Source organism: Macrobrachium nipponense, chromosome 28 (genome assembly GCF_015104395.2).
Source record: "Macrobrachium nipponense isolate FS-2020 chromosome 28, ASM1510439v2, whole genome shotgun sequence".
NCBI lineage: Eukaryota > Metazoa > Arthropoda > Malacostraca > Decapoda > Palaemonidae > Macrobrachium > Macrobrachium nipponense.
Window position 1 is genome coordinate 35,620,847 of NC_087217.1, and position 27,066 is coordinate 35,647,912.

Consider the following 27,066-nt stretch of genomic DNA (forward strand, 5'->3'; position numbering starts at 1 on the left):
GATTAATTCTCGTTTACCGGACAAATATTCGTACCAGATACCGTCCTTGGGTTCCATGTAGACCTAGTGCTTGTTAACGAAAATCCGCCTGACTATGAGGAGGAAAGCCTTCAACTCTGTAGATCCGGCTGGACCGGAGGATTACGTATAAGCGTAGGCGTCTACTAAGACTCCGAGAACTGAAACCGATCAACCAAAGGTTTACCAGGGAACTCCAGTAGCGGGTGTGAGGGTGAGTCACACTCCACCGGCACCGCAAGGGCCCGGAGCTATTCACTGTATGATCTTGTCCCCTTGACATGCTTGGAGTCTCGATCTCTTTCGTCCTAGTCGTTATGCGTGGAATTGCCGGAGATGTCGAGTCAGGGGAAGGGAATTCCACACTTGATGATGCCTATCTCCATTATTAAAAAAGGGGGGTTCAGGGGCACGCCCTTTACCCCAATTCCACTTTAACGGGGACGTAAGGGGAGACGATAGAGCGTAGGAGTAAATACGAGCTGCCGGAGTTGCATACGTCTCTGGTGGAGCTCCAGAACTCTAGCACTAGGCTAAGAATTCCTTACTCGTCACTCCCTGATCCTCCGGCCCCTGTCCACCGCCCCCACTTATAGTAACTTTAGCGGGCGTCTCTTAGTAAGAGTACTAGCACCACGAGATATAATGGATCGGCTAAGCCGAGCCTAAAAGTGAGTGGGGGGGGTTGGGGGGTGGGGGTGGTCGGCTGTGGCTGCCTGGCTACCCGCCCGGTCATAGGTGGCCACACCACTGGTTGTGTAGTCTACTCCCGTAGGAAGAGACAGGTGATGAGACCATGGCCCGTCGTGGTTGGTACTGCCACTGATTATAGTGGTCACCCATTAGACGATGAGTAGGTTACCACTCGTAAGAGTGGTAATGCGACTGGGCCTTAGATAATGGGCTGTCGTGGTACAACATCGGTAAGGGTGATTCTCCAACAGGGACATAGGCTACCACCATAGAGTGATAGTGCAACTGAGTTCATGGCTCAACAAGGTTAGTAACACAACCAGAGGGAGTCCCTCGACTGAGAGGTATGGCCTACAAGGAGGCTAGGCCAAGGCAAATGTTAACCAGATTTTTATGTACAAGAATACCGTCTTACAAAATGAGGTAACGAACAAATGTATAAATAGTTAATTATGAGGTATTATGGAAGAGTTGCGATGTTATAGAGATGTTAACATAAAGAAACCGGTATGTAATTCCCTGATTGACCGAAATCGCTACGATACGGCACCTCAGGATAAATTTCGTTATAACCCATTATAGGAATTGAGACCTCGACTAAACTAACTGAACGCGAATTCATTTGTTTCAGAATATTCAGGAGGATAGATCCTTCAATGAAGGAGCTTGAATTCATACGGAAATTATACGGGAGTAACAGTTACATCCAGTCAACTATTCATATTAACATTTGACCCAATGTTGGGTGGCAACTCCTTCACCTCTTCAGTGAATTAACCACTAGTATATTGCATAGGATACTAGTATACACATCTATTTAATTTGATATAATCACAATTTTTGACATAATCATAATAACATGAAAAATTTTCATTGGCAGAGAGAGAGAGAGAGAGAGAGAGAGAGAGAGAGAGAGAGGAGAGAGAGAGACGAGAGAGAGAGAGAGAGGAGGATTTGGAGAGAAGGAGAGAAGAGAGAGAGAGAGAGAGAGAACTATCAGCTTCTCTCTCTCTCGACAAGATTACATAAACAATGTCCATGTACTAATGACAATAGCGCTAATATCGAAAACTGAAAACTCCCTCTCTGTTACTCGGTACGGTAATATCGACTATGTCTATATGAAATACAGGAATCGGGTACTTTTAAAGTAGATATGATAGAATTTATCATCATTTAATCAGCAACGTACCCGAACCCACGTGTCTTTGCTCGTGACAATCAAGATGGCGGGTGATGCCTCGTTCCCGCAATTCTTTCTGTGGGGCCGTGGCAAACCTCAGATGCCCAAAACAACCTAATTTATAGAAAAACATAAATTGGGGTACTCAACTTTGGCACGGAAGACATCTCAGAGGAAGCCATCAGGAAAAACTCGCAAAAAAACGAGGAAATATCGAGCAAGAAAAAATCGCGTCACTAACCAAAAAGGTTTCTAACAGGATTGAAGATGTCGTTCGAGTCGGGTATCAGCAGTGGCGGTACGGAGGCAAGGAGGGTGTTGTCGGTAGGTCGGCTCACCCACATATGGGGGATTTTGGAAAGGAAATCTCTAAATGGCAGACGACCTGTGAATAGTGGCTTACACATGCCCTGAACTTTATACCCGACGCCCTTTGGGTGCTCGCGCGAGGGTAGTAACCTCTGCATACCAATGCTAGCTTTTTTCTCTGGTATATTTAGAAACTATTTATACAAGAAAAGTGGATAGCAGGATCCTTTTTCACTGGCGAACACAGGTCGACCCAGAAATTTTTTTTCCAGATTTCTTTGTCTTGAGTTTTAGAATTAATATTAATAATATATTTTTTCCGTGAATTTCTTTTGGCTATTTTGAATATTCTGGTGGTGGTGGTGGGGGGAGAGGGTACGCGGAGCTATTTACTGTTGTGTTCATATCCATTTCTGGCTAATGGAGTTTTTGCCTCTTGGTACAGGGACAAGTCTCGTTATTCTTTACAATTAGTACTTCACGATACCCTTATAAATTACGGCACTGGGTGTAATACACTATAGCAAAATCTCGTTCTGACACGAGTGTTTGTTACAGTTATTGCCAAAAAACGTGCTTGCACTGTCTCTGAAACCCATAGTAGTTCACAAAAAGATGTATTTAAGTCATTCAGTCATATTTCAACTTAAAAATACTTCATAAAACGAAAAATAACCTTGTACCATATAAATAGAGTTTCTAGGGATTATTTGCGGTCGGGTTTTACCCATGTTGCTGATGCACGATAATTTATGGTCATTAGCAGTGTGCACATTTTTTTTCTCAGGTTCAGCTACAACTGCATCTTTAATTTAGCAGCCCTATATTTCCTTGCCAATATTTTCTCCATAGCAAATAAAGGTATAATGCAAAAATATTTAAGTCCTGTTCTACTTGACGTCATTTGTAACGTAACTACGGTAAATTTTTTACTATTGTACAATGGCTGAAATGCAAGCAAAACATTTTTCTTATTTCAGATTCGGTTCGGTTGTTGTAGCAAAACAACTGTTATCGTTCAGTTGTTTATGGCTGTAGCGTTTAAGCAACAATTATAACGTTACTAACAATACTTTTATCATTCTCTTTTGCTTTTTTAACATATTTAACTAGAAAATATGATAAAAAAAAGATGGAGAAAACTTTAACAGTCTGAAAAAGGTGGCTCTCTCCCCCTCTCTCTCTCTAGACCAAGATTTACCATAGTAGATTCCCATCAACCGTGCATTTGATGTCTAGGCTAGTCCCTTACGATGCTCCTGATTGGCTGTTGATAAGCCATTCACAGGGCTGGAAACTCTGTTTCTCGAGAGAGTTCACATAGGCAGGATGTATGTTCCACCTCTCCTGGAGAGGTGGAACATAGAACCTACCCATGTGAACTCTCGATATAGACTGAGAGTTTCCAGCCCTGCGATTGGCTTAACCTAGTCCCATAGAAATGAGTTTCTAGTGATTAATTTACACCAAATAGAAGCAAGAATAATTCCCCATTGGTTAACGTGTGAAAATATATTAATTCCGAGGTAGAGCGCATTGGATATTAAAGGAGATTTGTAGCTTAATGTATGCAAATGAATTATGGTGATGTGATAAGCACTCATAATATGGCTACGTGCAGCAAACGTTCGACTTGGTTAACATGGCAGAGTGGGTTGGATATCGATTCTAATTACAAGTCTCTGAGTTCAACAGAGATTTGTATGCTCGGAATCGGTACCAACTTATAACCTCACTTGTTGGCCGAGTCGATAAGGTCACTGCAGTCCTGATTTCTCCTGTTTGTCCGCTGGTTTGAATCCATGGGAGGACAAAATTATTATCAACTAAAAAATACCCCTTCAGTTAACATACATGAAAATATATTAATTCCGCGGTAGAACAAATTGAGTAATAAAAAGGACATTTGTAGCTTAATGCATGTATAAGAATCACAGTGATGCAATAAGTTGTAATATTTATATGAAATGTTCTCATGCCTTCTTTTCTTTCACTACAACCCATAACAGGTATAGCATTACCATAGATGCAAATTATGAAACCATGCTCAACATTTAAAAAACATATTACAAGTAAGTCTACTAGTCAATAAACTTTCTCACTCCTACAAAATTCATTGTTTGCTATTTACAGATATACCCAAACAACATTAAATTATCACACCTTACCTCTGGCAATCCATACATAGCATTGTGAGACAAGCAGGGCAATTTAACACTGCATCACTCGAAGGTGCTCCATTATTATTCTTGGTACTTTTAGGAACATAACCTGACCTGAAAACAAAACTGTCAATGAACCTTAAACTCTCGATTTTTATTATATAAAATACTTTACACTTACCATGTGTGAAAATAATGAAAAAAGTCACAACCCACTGTCTTAAACTTGCCTCTCTACAATCTTCTCTCTAGAAACATGTTATTTAAGGTACCTCGTCCGACTTGTTTGCAAAAAAACCTAGGACACAGGACAAGCTAATTCTCTGTGAATTACTTGGTTATATAAAATAATAATCTCAATCAGCAGAAGCACAAATTAATCAAAAAGGCGTTTTAAAGATAAATTACATAAAAGCTGTTTTTAAAAAGATAGGGCCTTCAATGAAATCTTGTTTGGTTCAAAGAGTTTGTATGAGCTGCGTAAATGCTTTAGAACCAGAGAAAGCCCATAACACAATGGCTTAAGAATGAAAGTTTTGTCCTTGCCCTCAAATATTTGTGCCTGTGTAGATCTACAGATTTTGATGGCAAAGGTAGCCAACTTCTAGTGGCAGATAAAGAAAAATTGTGCAAATGATGTTACAAGCATCAAATTTGGCACAAGTGTCCTCCAAGGTATACTAATCAAATCTGCCCGATTGGCCAATTGAAAATCCAAGATGGCGGCCATTTTCAAGATGGCCGCCAAAATAACCACCTGAAGTAGGTATTTTGCTTAGAAATATTTGTAGTTGTCTGATTTGCATGATCTAAGTGTGGATTCCTATGTTTTAAAGCCTGCTGAACTATATTTTCCTGTTTAAAAAGCACTCTGAGACATATTTTTCATGATGACCAACAAGATGTTTGTCTTTCTTTACATAAGTTTTGTCCTGGCTAGTACATTTTCAAAGATATGCATACCGTGCTGTTTCTCGATCTGCTACTGTTCACATATGCAGCTGCATTGATGTGCAGGGAAGCTCTCCCTGAGAGCACTTGCATCTTCTTTAGCAAACCTTCTTGCAGGAGCACTTTGTCAATTGTTGACAGCTTGCTGCTATCGGTGGTAGTGTTGTCCAATGTATCTGCCATGCTTCCCCTTTCTGTGTCCACCCCCATTCAGCTGGAATGTTCATGTGTGGATTACATTGGGTTGCCTGGCCCCAGATGATCCCAGCCTGGTAGGCTGCACGCTTTGCATGTTCTCTGAGGGCTGCTTGTTTGGTGGAATCGAGTTGTACAGCCTCTGCTTGTGGGCAAACAGATCTAGTCTTGCTTCGTCCACACCAGTGGCTGTGCTTGATCTGTCGTACATGAGGACAAAGAATCTTTCCAGCCTCTGCATGTCAAGATCACGAATCAATGTTGGATGCTGGCTGAGACTGATGAATGTTTCAGTAATATCATCTAATACATTCCAAGTCTGCCATGCAGATTTCTTCACTTTTCCACGGACGGCAGACACAATGTCACATCCAACGAATGCATGAAAGTAGGGGATCCCTCTAGCTTTCTCAAGCCCAATTGCAGAAACTACCTCATGGACTGGAATCCACATTTCCTGAAGACCTAGTTTCTGGAAGAATGGTAGTACAGATATTGCTATGACTAGCACATCTGTGTCATTAGTCTTGACGGTTATAGACTTGCTCCCGTCAGTCATTGCATCCTTAGCGTGAACAAATATTCCTGTGTTTGTTGTTTCTGCTTCCCACATCTTTTCAGCCAGGAAGTGAAACAGTTCAGTCTTGTTGCTGGGGTCACGAAGGAAGCTTTGCCAGTTTCCTGGTGTCTTGCTTGTTCCTATCACTCTTCTTCTGATTCCTTTCCCTCTTTTTGACCTCGTCTCTGATTTCAGACTTGATTTCTTGTATACATCAAGGACTATGTCCACCCGCTTGTACCGAGCACCATAGGATTCCACTTTTGGGATGATGTTTTCTTTGGCATAGTCATTAAATGTCTTTGAAGTACGTGGAGGTAAGGCATTGATAAGTGCTGAGCCGTCAATGATGATTGTATCTCCCTTTGGTTCTCCCACTGGGGCATTCACTTGCCTTTCAAGAATTTCAACCAGCTGTGACTTCTGACACACGTATGAAGCTTGCTGTTGTCACTGAGAGATGCAGGGTATGACTGATTCTCGTGTTTGAAGAATTCTTGCAAGTCACACTGTCTGTTCTGGCTTGAGATGAACAGCCGCGAGAATAACTGACAGTCATCTTAAAGGACTTTCTCCTTAGAAATTCCCTCAGCCTGTTCTTGTTTGAAGAATGAAACAGGATATGCTTCTGGAAGCTCTGGAATGTTTTTAACCTTCATTTTTGACTCTATATCTAGTTTGAGTGGCTCACATTAATCACCTGGATTTCCTGTGTTTGGATGCTGGAAAATGGACACACTTGTACCGTGTAAAGATGTCTCAGCTGTGGTCACAGTCGGATTATGGTCTATGTTGTCAACTGCTCCAGTTGTGAACAATTCTTTCTTAAGACTGGGGGACAGATTACTCCATCTTCCACATACAGTGCAACAACTGCTTCTCCTAACTGTGCTGAGATTTCTAGGACTTGGTCATATGATATGCTGAGCCCATTCTCATGCAGCATTTCAATTATGCAGCATTGGCAAACACATACAGGCCTATGTCTGATTTTGACGCTCCATGATGGAGATGGGACTTGATGTCTGCACCATGTTTGATCATGCATACAAACTGAAGCAGTGGTGGTGGCACAGCCTGTTCTCCATCTTTGTCATGAAAATAGCTGCTGAAATTAGACTTCTGATGGAGCATGTCTTGTCTTATTATCCCACCGGCTTTTGCTTCACCATAACAGGATGCTTCTAATAGGATTGAACCTACATCAGTTTCAACAGCCAACAGAACTTCTCATCCTTGGCAATTAGCTTGCAGCTGTGGAATGTGCAAAAGCAGTTGATCCTTGAGTCAAGTAGGATGAACATCAGGCGAGTCAACACCAAGCTGTTCCAGCCTCTGCTTGTGAAGTTTGATCAAATCAGCAAGCTTGAAAATCGGAGGCCTCTTACTGGCATTTTTCATCTCACAGATGTAGGTGACTAGTTCAGAGAAAGCAATTGGATATGCATCCTTCCAGTGTTCCTGTGCTTTTTCTTGCTCCTGCACTTTTAGGTATGCCTGTTCTCGGTTATACAATGCCACCAAACAGCCAGGGTGATATTTCACTTCTTGGGCTACGACATCTCCTGCACTTAGTTTGCCGAGAAGTTCTGCATCACTGAGTGTTTTGGCACATTCATTTATTCTCCCATTCACTTGCATTGTCATTGCTTCTCTAAGCTCCCCTCCATCAGTTTCGAAGAAGAAGCATTCTTTTGTTTTAGTTTCTTGGAGCTTTCGTGGAATCTTACTTCCACTGCCCTTATCACTAGTACCTACATGACTTGCTCTTTTTTCAGCTCGGTACAACTTTGTGTTGTTGAAAAGAAGCCCGCAACTCTCATGATATTGTGCCTTATTTTTTCTCAACGTTTCTTCTATCCCAGAACCTTCATCAAGTCTTGCAGGGTCTAGCTTGATTGTGCATTGAGTGAGTGAAACGGAGGAATATTATTTGCCAGGTTCGTATATCCATCATCCCCTCTTCTGGCAGGATTGGCCTGGGGAGGTTTTAGATCTTCTTCCTTGACCTCCTGTCTGTTTTCCATGATCGTCCAGTAGAGTTCGCATTCATGATTACGATGATGTTCAGGGTCAAGGGTTTATCCTTTTACCACCCTGTACATGTAATAGTATAATAGGCCTCTTATGTCCTGTAATATACAATAGGTGCTTTCCTGTATGGGATACAACTAGGTTCTTGCACTGTGCCATACACCTAGTCTGATCGTTCATCCAGTGTAATAAGTCCCGTGCGACCTGTACACCATCCAGATAACTAAAACCCTGTTATCCTTGGTTCGGCTCTCCCACACTGGCACGTCCTGTCCATTCAGGTGCAGCTACCTAACTGATTTGGGGTTGATTAGGCAGCATTTGGGATACTAGTAGGTTGTTGCAGTATGATGCCAACATAAATTTCCTACTTAGCTGACACTGAACCCCATGCTGAGTTTCACTGCAGTGATGTCACCAATGTGCCTTGGTAGTGCCCGACAAACACTCCTTTAATACAGTGCCTTAACCATGTTATAAACCAGAAAATATATATCACCAGACTTAAAAACATACGAATCCACACTTAGATCACGCAATTCGGACAACTACAAATGTCTCTAAGCAAAACATCAACTTCGGGTGGTTATTTTGGCAGCCATCTTGAAAAATGGCCGCCATTTTGGATTTTCAATTGGCCAATAGGACAGATTTGATTAGTATCCTTTAGAGAACAATTGTGCCAAATTTGATGCTTGTATCATCATTGGCATGATTCTTCTAAAAAAAATTACTCTCATCTGCCCCACTACTCCTCTACATCAGCAACAGAAGACACACCACTAGTATCACTGCCAGCTAACTTCTTGATTAGGTTACTGATGACCTTAGTTTCTGGGAGCAATAAGCCTCTCCTAATGAGTCATAATAATAGTGATGGAAGTATGGCAATTTCTGCCACATCAAAAGGGCTCTTAGCATCCACTTAGGAGGTGGCAAGTCTCAATACTACTTCTGCTGAGCCCTGAGTGGAACCACATGGGCCATCATCACATTGGCTGACGTATGGAACTTCTCTATGGCTGGCCATATCACAGAGGAGGAGGAAATATATACCTCCAGATAATCCTAAAGTACCACAAAAGCATCCATTCCCTGCCACTAGATCTGGACGGGCAGGGCAACCTTTTTGGAGTTTGCTAAAATGGGTCATAAATTGTTGTACAAAAAGAGGGGGGCCATGGCTTCCACATAATCTTGAATGCCTCTAGGAGGAGCAACACTTTGTTGAGATGAGTTTGGTTGTGCATGTTTAAAACATCAGATTCTACATTGTATTTCTCTGAAACAAAACTGGGAATTTGCATTACATGTGATGTTCTGCTCAAACAATATTTAAATGGTAAGATACCTATGGACTGGGACTTTATCAACTTCATTTCAAATGTCAGCTGTGTACAATGCGTCAACTGATTGACTGATGTAATAATATTTCATTTGTTATCAAAATAACCAGGTTACTGACATAAAATATGATGGTCAAAGCAATTTTTTTCAAAATGCTAACAAATGATAAATCTAAAATTCATAAGTTATAAATCATAAAAACTCATAATACAGTACAGTATAGATAGAACTGTTATGTCAGCCATTAAAAAACAGATGTATATTTAAGGAGTTCAGCTCCTTCTATAAGCTTAAAAATATCACTATGTACTTAAACTTTACCTCTCCAAGTATTCTGGAGAGGAGATAATTGCAGTCACAATACCAAGACACAAAAAACAGGTTTTTGACATAGGAAAACCTATTTTTGGTAGTTGTTGTTGAGTCCTCGAGGAGTTACCCTTCTAGGATCTAACCAGAGCTCCACAGTGACCAGACTAATGACAAAGCTGGTCTTGTGGCCAGGTATTGTGCTGTACAGGGTTTCTCATTTTGGGGGGATGTCTTTGTCCCGGGATTCAGGGATAAAATTTCATCTAATCCCAGGATCCCGGGATTTTCCAGGATGTATAAGTTTGTACGAATTGCCTTTATGACTCATTTTCGTTAATCCTCCTCTGGCTTTTAACCATATAACCATTGTTTTCAAGTATAGGGTAGTGCCATAGCCACTGTATTATGGTATTCCATTACCCTTTTACTCGATTTATCTGCATGAGTACACTCATGTGCACTTTACTGTCTTCTCTCTTTAATTTTTTCTTAACTAGCTGTTCACTCCGGTGGAGTGACCTTTTGTCATTTAATAATTAATTATAATATGGAATCGTAAATACATAATATTAATGAAAGTAGCTCACAATGTACAGTATAATATAAAGAGTTCTTCATAAATGCTGATGTGTATAGTCAGAGTGCTTTACTTAAGGCGGCTCATTCATGAATCAGTCATTAATTGTCCGTAAAATATTTGTACAACTTTAGTATAACAACGTATAATATTATGTATATGCTTATTGGTATTTTCTTTTATTACTACTTACTGAAATGTTAATGGAAATGAAAAGAAATTATGAGTACATTCAATTATATATTTTTCTGATTTTACAAAGCTAAAACGAATGACTTTTTTGCAGTTGATAATATAACAAAATAAAAAAGGGATTTTGACGTAAGGAAAAATCTATTTCTGGGCGATTGGTTCGTGTCTCCCAGCGAAATATCCTTTAATCCATTATTTCTAAGGTAAATGAACTAACAAATACCAGAGAATAAACAAAATAAAGAAAAAGGTCAGTATAACTGACTCGCTCACCCTCCAAGAGGGCGTCGGTATGAACACTAGGGCGAGTGAGACCACTACCACGAACCTCTTACCAATAGAAATCTCCTACGACAAAACTCCCACAAGAGGGGAGCCGACCCACAGAACGGGCAGCAACTCCTACTACTCCACCCCACGCTACCGACTGCTGCGCCTCTGGTGGCCATCCTGAAGTTAGCAGGCAATCTTGAGCGCAGGGATGGGTAGGGTGGGATTTCGCTGGGCGACACGAACCAATCGCCCAGAAATAGATTTTTCCTTACGTCAAAATCCCTTTTCTGGGCTCAGTTCGCGTCGCTGCGCGAAATCGTACCAGAGAATTAGCACAAGATTGAAAATAAAGAAGGTCTCAATAAAACTTAAAATAAAATAGATTATTATAATTGCAAGAAAGTATATACACATACATAATTGTTTATACAATTTGGAAAAAACAAAACTTAAGATTAGCTTAAAGTTAACATATATGTACAAGGCTTACATGGAAAATATATGTTGAACTTAACACATGTGTATAATTATCACAGACAACAATAATTAAAGCAATTATAATAAATAATATGATTCTGAACAAACTTAGAATACAATATGGTAAATAAATTTATAGATCTTATATGGTAAATAAATTTATAGATCTTAATAGACAAATCCATAACCATTGTAAATGGAGATGTGTCACCCTAGCATAAAAATAAGGGGACCACATCATAGAGATCATTATATACAATCAATTGTGGGTGACCCTAGCAAAAAAATAAGGGACACCCACTGTACCATCACAAGAGCAGCTAAGACTCAAGGTAGACGTAGATGAACATGGTAGGTATAGACAAACTGTTGACTGAGATAGGTAGAAAGGAGATCTGGATCTTCAACTTAAGATTAAGCAGAGTCGGGGGAAACTATGTTACCCGCCGCAACTGCTGAAAATTTCAGAGATTCCAAGGACTTAAGTAGTGACGCTTAAATACTGTCGGCGATTTCCATCCAGTATACTTTTTCAAATCATCAAAATTCATGTGTTGGAAATAGTTAATTGAGGTGGCTACTGCCCTGACATCATGGACTTTAGGGAAGGATTCAGGGTTGGCTTGTTTAATAAAGTACAGGATCTGTTGCCTGATACCTTTAATTGATAAAGTACCACCTTTTTCTCTTCTAAAGAGAGGACCCGAAGAGGATGAGGATGTCCTGGACAGAAAGGCTCGTAAGGTCATTACTGGACAAAGAGAAACATCTTGAGGAAGGGGTATAACCTTCCACGGTTCCCACCTCAACAAAGGATCCTCATTCTTTGCTAAAAAGCTACGATCCGGAGAAAGTAGAACTTCCCCTGAGGGAAGAAATTCTATATGATTCGGGTCTCTGGATAACGCCAACAGTTCTGAAATTCTAGCTCCTGAAGCCAAGCTTAATAAAAATAGAGTTTTTCTTAAGAGCATTATAAATGAGCATGTCGTATTATCTGTGTCTGAAGCCAGCTTTAGAACATCATTTAAGAACCATGACACTGACGTAGGCCTTACTGAAGGTCTAAGTCTAGCACAAGCCTTGGGAATAGACGAGAAGTAAGAATCTGTCAAGTCTATGTTGAAACCAAGTTGAAAAATCTTCTTCAAGGCTGACTTGTTTGTCGTAATGGTGCTAGCTGCTAAGCCTTTTTCGAATAAGGATCTGAAAAAGGATATAGCTGAATTGATTGTCATGATTTTAATGTCTGATTCTCTCAGGAAGACTGCCAACTTTTTGACTGCAGCATCATACTGCCTTAAAGTTGAATCCCTTTTATCAGATTCCAGGAAAAGAATATTTCGTGGATCGATATCTGCATCTCTTTTAGCCGCAAACTTCATGAAGTCCATAAAGTTAGGGTTTTGAGAATTCCTGAGGAAGCGAACACAGTCTTCGTTTGTACTGACTGGGAGAGCCTGGGATTGGGAATTCGAAGAGGACGAAGACCCAGTTCCAGAATCAGAGGGTACCAGTTGCTCTTCGGCCAGTCTGGGGCTACTAGAGCTACTTGACCCTTGAACGTCCTGAGTTTGTTCAGTACCTTCAGGAGAAGATTCACTGGAGGAAAGACATAAATCTTCTCCCAGTTGTTCCAATCTATGGACAGGGCGTCCGTGGCATAGGCCAGAGGGTCCAGGTTGGGGGCCACATAACATGGAAGTTTGTGGTTCGCTTGAGATGCGCAACAGATCTACTTTGCAGGAACCTGGAACCCTCTGGAGAATCCATTGGAACGAACTGTTGTCCAGTGACCATTCCGACTCCAGAGGAACTGAGCGGGATAGAGCATCTGCTATGACGTTTCTCACTCCAGCTATATGGGTGGAGGAGAGGTGCCAACTGAACTTGTCCGCCAGGGAAAAGATGGCTACCATGACATGATTCAGATGTCTTGACTTGGAGCCTCCCCTGTTTACGCAATGGACTACCACTGCGCTGTCCAGAACTAACTTTATGTGAGAGTTCTTTGGCGGACGTAACCTCTTCAGAGTCAAGAACACTGCCATCGCTTCCAATACGTTTATGTGAAGCTGGCGGAACTGAGGTGACCAAGTTCCTTGAACCTTCTTGAACTGAGAATATCCTCCCCAGCCGCTTAATGAAGCGTCTGTGTGGATGGTAATTGGGGTCCCGAGGAGGAAACTGAAGGGGTACTGATATGGACAGGTTCTTCAATTTTGCCCAAGGGCGCAGATGATTCCGTAGAATCTGTGGGATTGATGACAACTTGTCCCTGGATCTGACATTTGCTCGTGAGCGCCAGATCCTGGTTAGGTCTTTCAGTTTGGCTTTCATCAAGATGTTTGTCACTGAGGCAAACTGGAGGGAACCCAGGATTCTTTCCTGGTTTCTCCTTGAAGCATATTTGTACTTTAGAAATTGTTTCACTGACTTCGCTATTTCCTTTCTCTTGGCTGATGGAATCGACAGAGTATGGGAGGATAGATTCCATTGAATGCCCAGCCACTGAAAGTTGGACTCCGGAGTGAGTCTTGACTTTGTTCTGTTTATCTTGAACCCCAGATACTCTAGGAACTGGATTACTTTGTGTGGCTTTGTGACATTCCTCGACTGTTGGAGCCCAAATCAACCAATCGTCGAGATACGCTACTACCATTATCCCTTGAGACCTCAGTTGTTGGACGACTACTTCCGCCAACTTCGTGAACACCCTGGGTGCCACGTTCAGACCGAAGGGAACTACCTTGAAGGAGAACGCTTGATCTCCCAGCTTGAAGCCAAGATAAGGGCGAAAGTGTCTTGCAATGGGGATATGATAGTATGCATCTGTAAGATCGATAGAGGTGGTGACGGGCACTTTCGGGAAGTAAGGTCCGCACCTGCGAGATATGAGCATTTTGAACTTGTCGCAGCGAATGGCCAAGTTTAAGCGGGACAAGTCTAAGATTACCCTTCTTTTTAGTGAGCCTTTGCTTTGGCACGCTGAATAAGCGACCTTGAAACTTTAAATCTGTTGACTCTCGCTATTGCTCCTTTCTGAAGGAGGTCCTCCGCATACTCCGTCATTTCTTTTGATGGAAGTTGAAGGAATGGTCTGGATGGAGGAGGATCCGCAATCCAACTCCAACCCAGGCCTTTTGACACAATGCTCTGTGCCCACTTGCTGAATCCCCACCGATGCCGGAAGAGAAACAGCCTCCCTCCTACCTTCGAGCTCTCACTGTTGCTGGGTTGAGTGACCTCCGCGACCTCCACGGAAGTGTTTTCCCCTGTTGAGAGACCTTCCTGATCCTCTCTGACGAAAGGATCCCCTAGCTCTTCCTCCCCTGCCAAACCGGTAATAGTGCTGAAAGGCTTGGCCCTCGAACACTTGGTTAAAGGCTGGGGAGACAGCGTAGGAGGTGGAAGGCTGAGGCTGGGGGGAAATCACATAAATGGGTTGTGACTGAGCTTTAGAAGTAGAGGGTTGGGCTGATTGTACCATAGGTACAGCCGAAACAGCCTGGGTAAAACGTTGCTGTTTCTTTTGGTAAGGCTGATAACGTCTGAGATTCTTCTGTGTCTTACCTTTTGTAGATTGATCTTGGCGTCTCTTAGCTGTGAGACCCCAACGATCCTTAAGGCTCTGGTTGAGCCTTGTTGCTTCAGCTTGGACCTCCTTGACCATTGACTCAGGAAAGAGGTCTGCCCCCCAGATGTTGGAGGAAAGCAACTTATTCGGTTCATGCCGAATAGTTGCTTCCTGGAGGACATGCTTCCGGCAGTTAACCCTAGCTGTAGCAAACTCAAACAGATCAGACTGGACGGTATGCGTCTGGGACTTAGTCAGGAGCTTGAAGAGCGGCTCTGAAGCATAAGAAAGAGCCGCTACTTCCGTCATTGCCATGGTATTCATGGACCTGGCAAGCCTAGACTTGGCCTCAAATTCAGCTTGAATGAGGCTGTCAGGAAGCCTAGGCAGCTTCTCGCCGAACTGATCCATAGCGCAGTCTGGTTTGAGCTTGCCAGCTGAGAAGGTGTTAGGTAAATCTTCCCACAGATCTCCAAGTGAAGGGAGCAAAGGAGATGTGGGGTCTGCTTCCCTTAATTGCGGTAACGATTCACCTTTCAGGGCAGCCGGAATGGTGACTGTCGCTATCTTGGTCAAGAAGGGAAGAGGAGTTCCCTCCTCCATCGTAAAAATGGTGAAGGGACTCTTAAAGGCTTGTATTCTCGTGTTTGAACAATCCATCTCCTCTAAACACCTGAGCCATTCTCTTTGAGCCTGGTCACGGGAGTAGAGGACTGTCTCCTTCGGCACCTTATCTTCTCTAGTCATGGCTGCGTCAGTAAGTCTGGCGTAGCCAATGAACTGCGGTTGGAGGCCCTCCAGGTAGAACTCGAAGTCCTCAATCCTTCGAGTGCCACATTCCAGGATAGAGATAAGGCCGTCCTGGAAAGGGGCGTATGACGCCACTCTCCAGGGGTTGTTCATAGAGAACGGAGGTAGAGAGTCATGAGGTGGGAGCTGAAGCAGTCCAGCACCGAATGCTGGAGGAGTAGCTAGAGGGGCCTGGTTAAGTCCGGCAATTATATTGTCCTGGGACGTAATCCTATCGGACAACCGGGAGAACATCTGCTCCATGCTGCTCCTCAGAGAGCCGACCAAGTCTCCCATCTGTTGCAACAATCCAGCATTGGGATCCAAAGCCGGAGCTGATGCGGAGGTGGAGGGATAACTTGGCACAGGTACCAAGGGGAGAGGAGAGACTGCAGGCTCCGCCGGAGTACGGGGCCTCTCCTTGGAAGACCTGCTCTTAGAGGATTTCGAGCTTGAAGCAGAAGCTCTAGACTTCTTTGCTCCGGGGTTTGTAGCCGGAGACTTACGAGATGATGACGCCGACGAAGTCTTTTTGGACGACGACGACGTCTTTTTAAGGGTTTTCTGTACCCTCTGGCCCTTCACCTTGGGTTTCACCGAAGCACTAGGTGAAGCATAAAGGAGCTCAGCTCCTGTAAAGCCTTGGAAAGAAGCTGGAGAAGTAGCAGGAGAAGAAGATCCAGTGGCGCCCAAGGGAAGCCCTTGGGCGTCCAACGTACTTACCTCGACCAACAGGTCGTCAACACCTACCATCGGTTCAACATTCAAATCCAGCGTCGCGACTTCCGATGAGATATCGTGGCCTGGTTCCTTCATTGAAGTGGCGATCTGTTGTTGGATCGCCGCCATAGTCGGGGCTGCTTCTGCCGGGTCGACGTAACCTGTCGACTTGCCGCCGGGGAACAGCAGGACAGCCATCCTCTTCTCAAGGATGTAGGGCTGCCCCTTGGCGGCGTTTTTTCCAAAGCCGCCGACCCAAGCCCTCAGGGTTGCCAGAGCGGTCTCTCTAACGGCAGCAGCCTGGAAGAGAGGGCGATCATTAGTTTTAAGTTTAAACTTGAAATTCAACCTTAAACTAAGACTAGGCTTAACCTATAAAGTTTTCGGGGATGTAATTCCCAACATATAAGGAGCTTAAGCTTAAAATAAATCATTAAAATTAAACTTAAGATCTAAAACAGTTATTAGAATTCACGTATGGAGTTGGAAATACTTACCCCGTCTAAGAACTGACCCACGAGATCATAACAAATAGTACAGGTCTCGTGGAACCAGACCTGCAGATTCCCATGCGGAGTCGCGCACGGAGCGTGGGACCTGCAGACTTCATGTCCGCAGGGGTCTTGGAGCATGGCGTTACATCCCGGATGCTCACAGTTGGTGGTCTGTAAGTGGAAGGATACATGAGTACCATAAAAGACATCACTTACAGGCTAAATTAGAACTCCGATGCATGCCGGAGAGCGAAAAAATTTTGGGCATAACCCCTCCCCTACCGCCTGAATAGGCTATAACCCCGGAGTGATCCGGTGTGAAAACAGAGGTAAGGGAGGAACCCGGCTTAAGCTAGCTTAAATTAAACTTATGATAGCTTAAAGTAAACTTATGATACACTTAAGCATAAATTAGCACTAAATTCCGGAATGGTTCCGGATCGCGGAGGTGTTCGTCTCCCGTTATACCGACGAGACGGGATGGTTAGTTAAAAAGACCAACTGTACGCCTGGGGTCCGCCCGCAAGCGGGGAACCAGCTCCCTTCCTCGTGATTGACAGAGCTCCGGTAAGATAAAAAAAGCACCGACAATCAAGGAAGGGGCTAGAGGGCGAGACAGACTCGAGCAAACATCGGGGCAACAGAGCAACAAAGGAGGGGGAAGGCCAATCCCCCTACCCCGTCACAACAAAGCACCGTGAAGCAGAGAGAACGGTCAAGTCCAGTCCTGGGTCTGTCCAGCCTCCCCTACTCCCTCCGCGTAGGGAGAGAGGGAGACAGGCCCGGGTGGAGCGAGCAGGACGGACCCCTCCCTCCCCCCAGCTCTATGGCTGGGAGAGCGGGAGGAGGGCAGGGTGACTGGACTGGCGCCTGGCTGTATCGCGATCACATGGTGACCCACGAAGCGGTTAACTCGATAAACTCACGAAAACCATAGCCTAGGTTAATGCAACCAAACTGATCAGCGAGATGCTATCGTAGATGCAACAAAACTGATGAGAGGAACAACAAAACCTGATGGGGACCATGATATAATAAACCTAGGCTACGCTAACGTGCCAGACGCCCTAGGCTAACCCAAAAATACATAAAATCACAAAAACTTAAACTAAAATGAAAGTAGGGAAATAAAACAGTAGGAGAAAAAATCCAGGAGTGTACGACTAACCCGAGAGAAAGTCTACCACTCAAAGCTAGCCGGGGCCGATACTAAGAGCTGTGGCTAGGGTCTGATAGAAACGAAAATGCCTACGCAAGGTAAAGGAAGACATGCATGCATGACATAAACCAATGCAGGCTGGATCCCCTAACATAATATAGATAAACAGTAATAGAGCGTAAAGTAAAAGGGAAGGTTCTAGGTATGGAAGACCAAGAATGAACCCGCCACGAGGCAGAACAATGCCGCCATGCTTCCGGCCGCGAGCCAGCATTTATACCTAAAAAACGGCAAATACTGACTCAAGGCTGGAAAAAACTAAGTAGGAACCTTACGGAATACTTAACTTAGCTGATGCGATGGCTGAACGCTCCATTGTTAGACAAAATCCCCAAAAAAAGGGGCACGAAATCACAGAGACAAAAAAGTACGTTCGATAAGGCACGTGCTAACTGAAAGGATGGCCACCAGAGGCGCAGCAGTCGGTAGCGTGGGGTGGAGTAGTAGTAGTTGCTGCCCGTTCTGTGGGTCGGCTCCCCTCTTGTGGGGGTTTTGTCGTAGGAGATTTCTATTGGTAAGAGGTTCGTGGTAGTGGTCTCACTCGCCCTAGTGTTCATACCGACGCCCTCTTGGAGGGTGAGCGAGTCAGTTATACTGACCTTTTTCTTTATTTTGTTTATTCTCTGGTATTTGTTAGTTCATTTACCTTAGAAATAATGGATTAAAGGATATTTCGCGCAGCGACACGAACTGAGCCCAGAAAACATAATTTTATATCAGTAAAAGCTGTAGATATTTAGTACGAAATTTGTAATGATTTTCAACTTGGTAATTAATCATTATGTTTTGCAGCTGATAATAAAACAAAATGAAAAACATAATTTTATATCAGTAAAAGTAAAATTACGGGCATGGTTTTTAGGTAATATTCATTACAAAATTTGTAGTAATTTTCAACTTAGAAATTAACCATTAGAAAACTCCTTATGAAGTTTGTAATTAGTAATTTTGCTATTAAGAGAGAGAGAGAGAGAGAATCAAATGATCAATTTAAGAGTTTTTAAAGAAAGATCTAAAAAAATAGACAATCAACACTTTTGTTGCTTAGACGGGTTCTTATTTTTGTTATGAACAGTACAGCAGCGGAGAAAGCTCGCTCGGATTCCACTGAATTAGTGATAGTGGTTGTTCTTTCACCAGTCGCTTCAAAAACTCAGAGTTCCTTCTCAAGGTGTTTGCTGATGTTTGCACTGGCTACTGCAGATGTCGACTGTGTTTGAATTGCAGCCTCCAACTTTTCAGCCAATGTCATGGGGGTGATGCACCCGACTTTGGGTTTCTTCTTCACCTTCCGAATCTTCCGATGAACTACAATCTGAGTCTTCTGACAAATCAAAAAGCCTCGTCAACATATTCTTCGCAGGTGCTAACAGAGATGATTTTGGCAATAATGATTGTAATCTTAGTCCACTTCCGCAGTTACTGTAATTTCTTTCAGAATTTAGACATTGGATGAGTCCCACCAAAACAGCATTTTGTCTCTCATTGATCGTCTTGATTAAAGGATTTGTGATTTTCCTTGCAAATATGTACTAAAACGAAGTCCATTCAATTTCAATTTCCTGTAGTTTGTCCCGGAAAATCCCAGGACAATGAGAAAAATCCCGGGATTGTTTAACCCTCGGAAAATGGCCGGGATCCCAGGAGAGAACCCTAGTGCTGTAACTATAAACTTTATAACATGTGACAGAGTACAAATGGACTCAGGATTAGAGGGCACTTTCCCTTATCCTCAGTAGGAGGGGAAAAAACGCCATTATCCCTCAACCCCATGGTGCTAATTCCCCAGGTAACCTCACCTAACCTAACCCCATTATCCCTCAACCCCACAGTGCTAATCCCCAGGTAACCTCACCTAACCTAACCCCATTATCCCTCAACCCCACGGTGCTAATCCCCAGGTAACCTCACCTAACCTAACCCCATTGTCCCTTAACCCAGAGTGCTAATCCCCAGGTAACCTAACCTAACCCAACCCCATTGTCCCTCAACCTAACCTAACCCCATTCTCCCCCAACTCCTAGGTGCTAATCCCCAGGTAACCCAACCTAACCTAACCTAACCTAACCTAACCCAACACAACCCTAACCCCAAAACTCCTCATACTCTATGGGAGGTAAAATATCGTGATTTCAACCCTAACCCCAAAACTCCTCATACTCTATGGGAGGTAAAAACCCTGATTTCAAACCTAACCCCAAAGTACCTCATACTCTATGGGAGGTTAAATGGAAAATCAGATCCCCAGGTAGCCAAACCTAACCTAACCTAACCTAACCAACCTAACCTAACCTAACCTAACCCTAACCCCAAAACTCCTCATACTCTATGGGAGGTAAAAACACTGATTTCAACCCTAACCCCAAAACTCCTCATACTCTATGGGAGGTAAAAACACTGATTTCAACCCTAACCCCAAAACTCCTCATACTCTATGAGAGGTAAAAACACTGATTTCAACCCTAACCCCAAAACTCCTCATACTCTATGGGAGGTATAAACACTGATTTCAACTCTAACCCCAAAGGACCTCATACTCTATGGGAGGTAAAAAACCCTAATTTCAACCTTAACCCCAAAACTCCGCATAGTCTACAGTGGTAAAAAACCCTGCCCCCCGTTTCAACCTTGACTAATCCGAGTTCCCCCTTACGCAACTCACCATACAATTCGTGAATTTTCGGGAAATTACTCAAGTCCTTCATGATATGTGTGTATAGATGCATAACAATCACCTTGGTTGAATATGAAGAATTTTTCGGGAGAATATGCAGGAACGGGTTATATTTCGGACACTGCGAGTTAAGTAAATATACGTATCACTATTAACGGGGACACTATATATAACATTCAAGAGAACATTCCCCGGGAGAATAAGGCAATTATCTTACGAAACGCAGAAAGCAATCAGGGCCGGGTGTGAAAACATGATCACTTACAACGCTTTTAAAGGGGGAGATATAATTTCTGTTTTAGTTTCACGGCTGAGGATGTGAAGGATTTGCTACCAGTCGAAATTTCCAAGGATAACAATTAGATTAGCAGGGCCAGTGGCAAAGCCTCACATAGTAAGCTTTTTGGGGATACAGAAGATATTCTATCAATTATTGATTCAGATAGGATAATTCAGTGCGACATTAGAGGGTGAAATGGATGGATACTAGAGAATTAGAAATACCTTTTAAAGAAACGTTAGGGCCATTAATTAGATATTTTAGGAATATTCACCGTAGATGATGTAGACGGGTTTATATAAGTTGAAATAAACCTTTATTCTTTATATATAACACTTTAGAGTCATCTTCGGGTATTAATAATATAGGTCTCTGGGTATATTTGTACGTGGAAAGGTAACCCAGAAATTTGATTATCTTCTTTGACAGTTACGCTATCGAGCCTCAATTTTAATCACAAGGATTTTTCAGATTTCTGCGAAATCATTCTGAATATACCGTGTACGAAGTTAAAAGACAGATACAACCGGATATTTCCTATAAGTGCGGGCTTTGCGTTCCGTTTTTTTGTACACTGCACCAGTCTCCGTGAAATAATAAGGAATATACTATCGGGAATGAAAGAGGTTTTATCAGTACACCATTTACACAGGAGTGATCGGTGGGTAACGAGATATCATTTATAATATTTCAAAAGATGAAATGTTCAGATTGGAAGTCGGGTAGTAAGAAGAGTCATAAATTATAACGAATGTTTAAAGTGGAGGGGATTGCAAGTATTCTTCTAATGCAATAAGTTCAGAAGCGACTTTTGGGAAAAAAGGAGAGAAATTTATACTGGTGACGGGTAGTATCCTACTCGAAACCGAAAATAAATCTTATCAAAGGCATGGGTATGTAACTACAAACCACCTGACTGTGGTCCCTATACTGAGTAAAAAGCAAATAATAAACTTTATCAAAGTCAGGGATGACGTACGCACTGCTGAGCTGGGGAAACAGAGGAAAAAAAAGGGAAATTTGAGATACTGAATGTCACGAAGCGTAGCTGGAGAGAGAGAGAGAGAGAGAGAGGAGAGAGAGAGAGAGAGAGAGAGAGAGAGAGAGGAACTGATGAGATGAGAGAGAGAGCGAGAGTAGAGAGAGAGAGAGAGAGAGAGAGAGAGAGAGAGAGAGAGAGAGAGAGAGATAACAGTTCGAAAGTCAGTTGGGGCTTTAGCATGATTCATATCTTCAGGTGGGAGTCTTGGAGGTAGCATGATACAACTTGTTTAATCAGTGGTTGTGATAAAAGGTAGCATCTTTAATGACTCATAGTGTCAGGGGGTGGGGGTGGGAAGCTTGCCTGTCGGATTCGGTGGCTCTTTAACTCTTGAAGCATTGGATTATTAAGACGTACACTCTCGCCATGGCTTCGAAAGTGGTTAATGATAATAGTGATAATAATTATACTAATCTTGAGGGTAATAGTAAGGTGGATACAACCGTTAGTGACATGCACATACCGTATGTATTATATGAATTTTCTTTCACACACGATCGGGAAGCTGGGGAGGGTGTGTGTCGTATATACTAGCAATGTGTCTCGATGATGTACTATTTTCATAAAACGAACGAATATCATGTCCATGAATTCTTTTGTACACCTTTTCCAGTGTATTCTTATATGACTTTGTATAGAATATTAATTTATGTATACCATCCCCCATGTATTTCTGTATGACTTTTGTTACAAAAATAATAACAATTCTATATGTAATCTGATTTACCATTTAACCTCTTTATGCATGGAATATTATGCATCTATACACACATATCATAAAGGACTTGAGTAATTTCCCGAAAATTCACGAATTGTATGGTGAGTTGCGTAAGGGGGAACTCGGATTAGTCAAGGTTGAAACGGGGGGCAGGGTTTTTTACCACTGTAGACTATGCGGAGTTTTGGGGTTAGGGTTGAAATCAGGGTTTTTAACTCCCGTAGAGTATGAGGAGTTTAGGGGTTAGGGTTGAAATCAGTGTTTATACCTCCCATAGAGTATGAGGAGTTTTGGGGTTAGGGTTGAAATCAGGGTGTTTAACTCCCGTAGAGTATGAGGAGTTTTGGGGTTAGGGTTGAAATCAGGGTTTTTAACTCCCATAGAGTATGAGGAGTTGGGTTGGGTTGGGTTAGGTTAGGTTAGGTTGGGTTGGGTTAGGTTAGGTTAGGTTAGGTTAGGTTAGGTTTGGTTAGGTTGGATTAGGTTTGGTTAAGTTTGGCACCTGGGGATCTGATTTTCCATTTAACCTCCCATAGAGTATGAGGTACTTTGGGGTTGGGGTTGAAATCAGGCTTTTTACCTCCCATAGAGTATGATGACTTTTGGGGTTAGGGTTGAAATCAGGGCTTTTACCTCCCATAGAGTATGAGGAGTTTTGGGGTTAGGGTTGAAATCAGTGTTTTTACCTCCCATAGAGTATGAGGAGTTTTGGGGTTAGGGTTAGGTAAGGTTAGGCTTGGCTACCTGGGGATCTGATTTTCCATTTAACCTTCAATAGAGTATGAGGTACTTTGGGGTTAGGATTGAAATCAGGGTTTTTACCTCCCATAGAGTATGAGGAGTTTTGGGGTTAGGGTTAGGTTAGTTTAGGTTGGGTTAGGTTGGGTTACCTGGGGATTAGCATGTAGGAGTTGAGGGAGAATGGGGTTAGGTTAGGTTGAGGGACAATGGGGTTAGGTTAGGTTAGGTTACCTGGGGATTAGCACTGTGGGGTTGAGGGACAATGGGGTTAGGTTAGGTGAGGTTACCTGGGGATTACCACCGTGGGGTTGAGGGATAATGGGGTTAGGTTAGGTGAGGTTACCTGGGGATTAGCACCGTGCAGTTGAGGGATAATGGGGTTTTTTCCCCTACTCTCAGTGAATGATAAAACCCAGTTTATCTATGTCAAAACCTGCAAAAAGTGGCGGCTATGCGCTGTCATATGTTTACATACGACCAAACACAGACCATGTCGCCATTCCTTTCTGTTGGTCAATGCAGGATGATCCCTTGCCCAAATCCTATGTTTTTTCATCAGGGAAGTGGGATGGGTTTGAGGACACAACAACAACTATACTGTACCTTGTGGCACACCGGATATTACCTTAGCTTCATCCTATTTCTCATCGTTTGCAATAACTATTTGTTTTCTGTTGTGTAAAAATTCTTTTAACCATTTTCCTACTTTATCCACTATATTATGTTTTCTAATTTTCTTCGCTAATATATTATGGTCTACCTTGTCAAAAGCTTTTGCAAAGTCTAGATAAACCACATCTGTTTCATTTCCGCTTTTCATATTTTTGAATATGTTCTCACGGTGGACTAACAGTTGGGTTTGAGTACTTTTTCCGGGTACGAAACCATGTTGTCCTATATTAAACAAATTATTTTTTATTAAATGTTTCATAATATTTTTCTTCATTACCCTTTCATGTTAAACTCACAGGCCTTTAATTACTTGCCTCTAGTCTTGATCCACTTTTGAAAGTAGGGGTAATATATGCTAATTTGTGCTCATAAATCTTGCCCGTATCTACACTTTGTCTTAATAATATTGCAAGTGGCTTTGCGAAAGAATGAACTACTTTCTTTAACAAAATAGCAGGGACACCATCAGGACCTGTAGCAGCTCCATTTTTAATTTCATTAATAGCCTGCACAATATCAGCTTCATTAATATCTATGTCTGCTAGATATTCACTATTTTTGTCCCTTACTTCTATATCATTATCTTCATTATCAATTCTAGGGGTGAATTCTCTCTTATATCGTTCTGCCAATATGTTGCATATTTCCTTTTTTTCATTCGTTAATCTCCCTTCAATTCTTAGAGGGCCTATTTCTATTCTTCTTTTATTCATCTTTTTTGCATACGAGTATAATAGTTTGGGGTTTTGCTTGATATTTACTAAGAGTTTTTCTTCCAAGTCCCGTTTTTCATTTTCTTTTGATTGTATAATCTTTTGTTCTGCATTTTCTATCTTACTTTTTAGTTCTATAACTTTCCATGCATTTTTTTCTTTTGCAAGACCTTTTTTCCACTTTCTGATTTTCTGGAACAAGATCCTTCTGTCTCTTGGTATGCATGACTGATGTTTACTTTTCTTCTTGGTATACATTTATCCACTATTTTCTCTAATATTTTATATAATATCTCCATATTTACCCTTATATCATCACTTACGAAAATGTTATCCCAATCTTTGTTTAATTCTTCATTTATTTCTGACCATTTTATATTTTTACTGTAGAAGTTGTATTTTCCATATCCTTCCCTCTTATTCATTTCTTGCTTATCTCTGTTTTCACTTGCTTTGGAATGGACTGTTAATTCTATGACATTATGGTCTGAAATACTCGCATTATAAACTATTATTTCTTTAACATAATTCACCTCGTTCACAAATACTAGGTCTAAAGTATTTTCCTTTCTTGTTGGCAGGTGATTTATTTGTTGAATGTTGTATTCTAGTAGCATATCTAATAGCTTTTTGAATTGCCTCTTATCTTCTGCACTACTATTACTCATTTTTATATGTATAAATACAACCACAATCTCCTATTCGTTCTTTCCAATTTGTCTATTATTATGTCAAACTCTTTAGTATTAGGGGTCTATATATTACTATGTTCATTAATTTTTCAGATTCAAATTCTACCGCTATTAGTTCACATTCTGAGTTACTATATTTCTCATATATTTTCCTTGTTTTTTGTCTTTCCCATATATTGCGGTTCCCCCTTGATTCCAATTTTTTCTATCTGATCTATAAGTTTGGAACCCTTTTATTTGATCGTCATTCCCAGTCTCTTGGGAATACAAGGTTTCACTTATATTCATTATATCTATTTTCTTTTCAATTTGGGTTAGTTCTTCTAAGTACTCTATTTTTCCTTTTAAGTTACTCGTAACTAAACCCTGCGCATTCATCACTATGATGGTTTGCGTGTTTTCTCCTTCATTTAATATGGGTAATAATAAGGATTTTCCCATGTCTCTTTCCTGTTCTGGTATGTTGTTCTTTTCTTCATTTCCAGAAATTCTGGCATTAAAAAATCCAACTTTTCCATAATATTTGATCTTCTTTCATCATAATTATTCATTTTGTGTCTGAATCTGCAATTTTCTCCCAATCTGCAATATCCTCTTGCATCATAAATACAGTTCTTATCTCTTGAGCTGTATTTTGGAGCTGATGCTTGGAAATATTTTGCTGACACACCATATCGCGGTGATGGCTTGCTTTTTCCCTTCACCTGATATTCTTTGTTCCTCTCTTTATTTGTTTCTTATTTTGGATTTTGTTATTTGATTGATAATTTATTTGATTTTGATTCATGTCTACAGGGTGCATATATTTACATTTTTTGTCGAACTTACATCCTTTTCCTTCTTTTAGGTTTTTGCATATTTTGGATGGAGATCTCTGCAATCATCCTCATAGCCGTCTAGGTATGCACATTTACCATAGATTTCATAGTTGTGACATACCTTGGGATGCTTGTAGTAACATCTTTCTCCGAATCTGCAATTCCCTCTTTTCAAAAGGTTGCAGACTTTGTCTTTCTTGTCTATTTTTTCCTCTTTCCCATCAGTGTGCAGATCTGGATAGAGCCTCTTCGGGATTTTCTTTTGTGTTGTCATGTCGTAATTTATTTCTTCGTATGTATGCTGCTTGATTGCCTCATATGTAGTATCAATGAGTATCTCTGCATCCATACTTTTATCTTGTTCTTTGTTTACCTTATTTTTTTCTGTCATTTCACTTTTGTTTACTTCTCTTCTGTTTTCCTCTTCTTCTTCTTCCTCTTCTTCTTCATCCTCAACTATTTGTACATTCAGTCTTGATTTAATAACATTGTCTATGCGTCGGAATGTTGCATGCAGAACATTTTCTGATCAGGTTTTGTGGATTAACTATGCTATACCACACCTTACAGAGTTTGCATGCTTTTGGCATTCTTTTTCCTATTGCATCAATTAGGATATTCACAATGTTCACCTT

The 27,066-nt window shown here is 41.7% G+C and overlaps 1 protein-coding gene across 1 annotated transcript in view; it reads right to left on the reverse strand.

Moving 5' to 3' along the window:
• The window catches only part of LOC135201665 (E2F-associated phosphoprotein-like), a 153,033-nt gene that overhangs the window by 53,537 nt on the left and 72,430 nt on the right, over positions 1 to 27,066 (reverse strand). Inside the window, exon 3 of the mRNA XM_064230777.1 lies at positions 4,372 to 4,479. Coding sequence (XP_064086847.1) covers positions 4,372 to 4,479 — 108 coding nt within the window. The remainder of the gene's footprint in view (positions 1 to 4,371; positions 4,480 to 27,066) is intronic.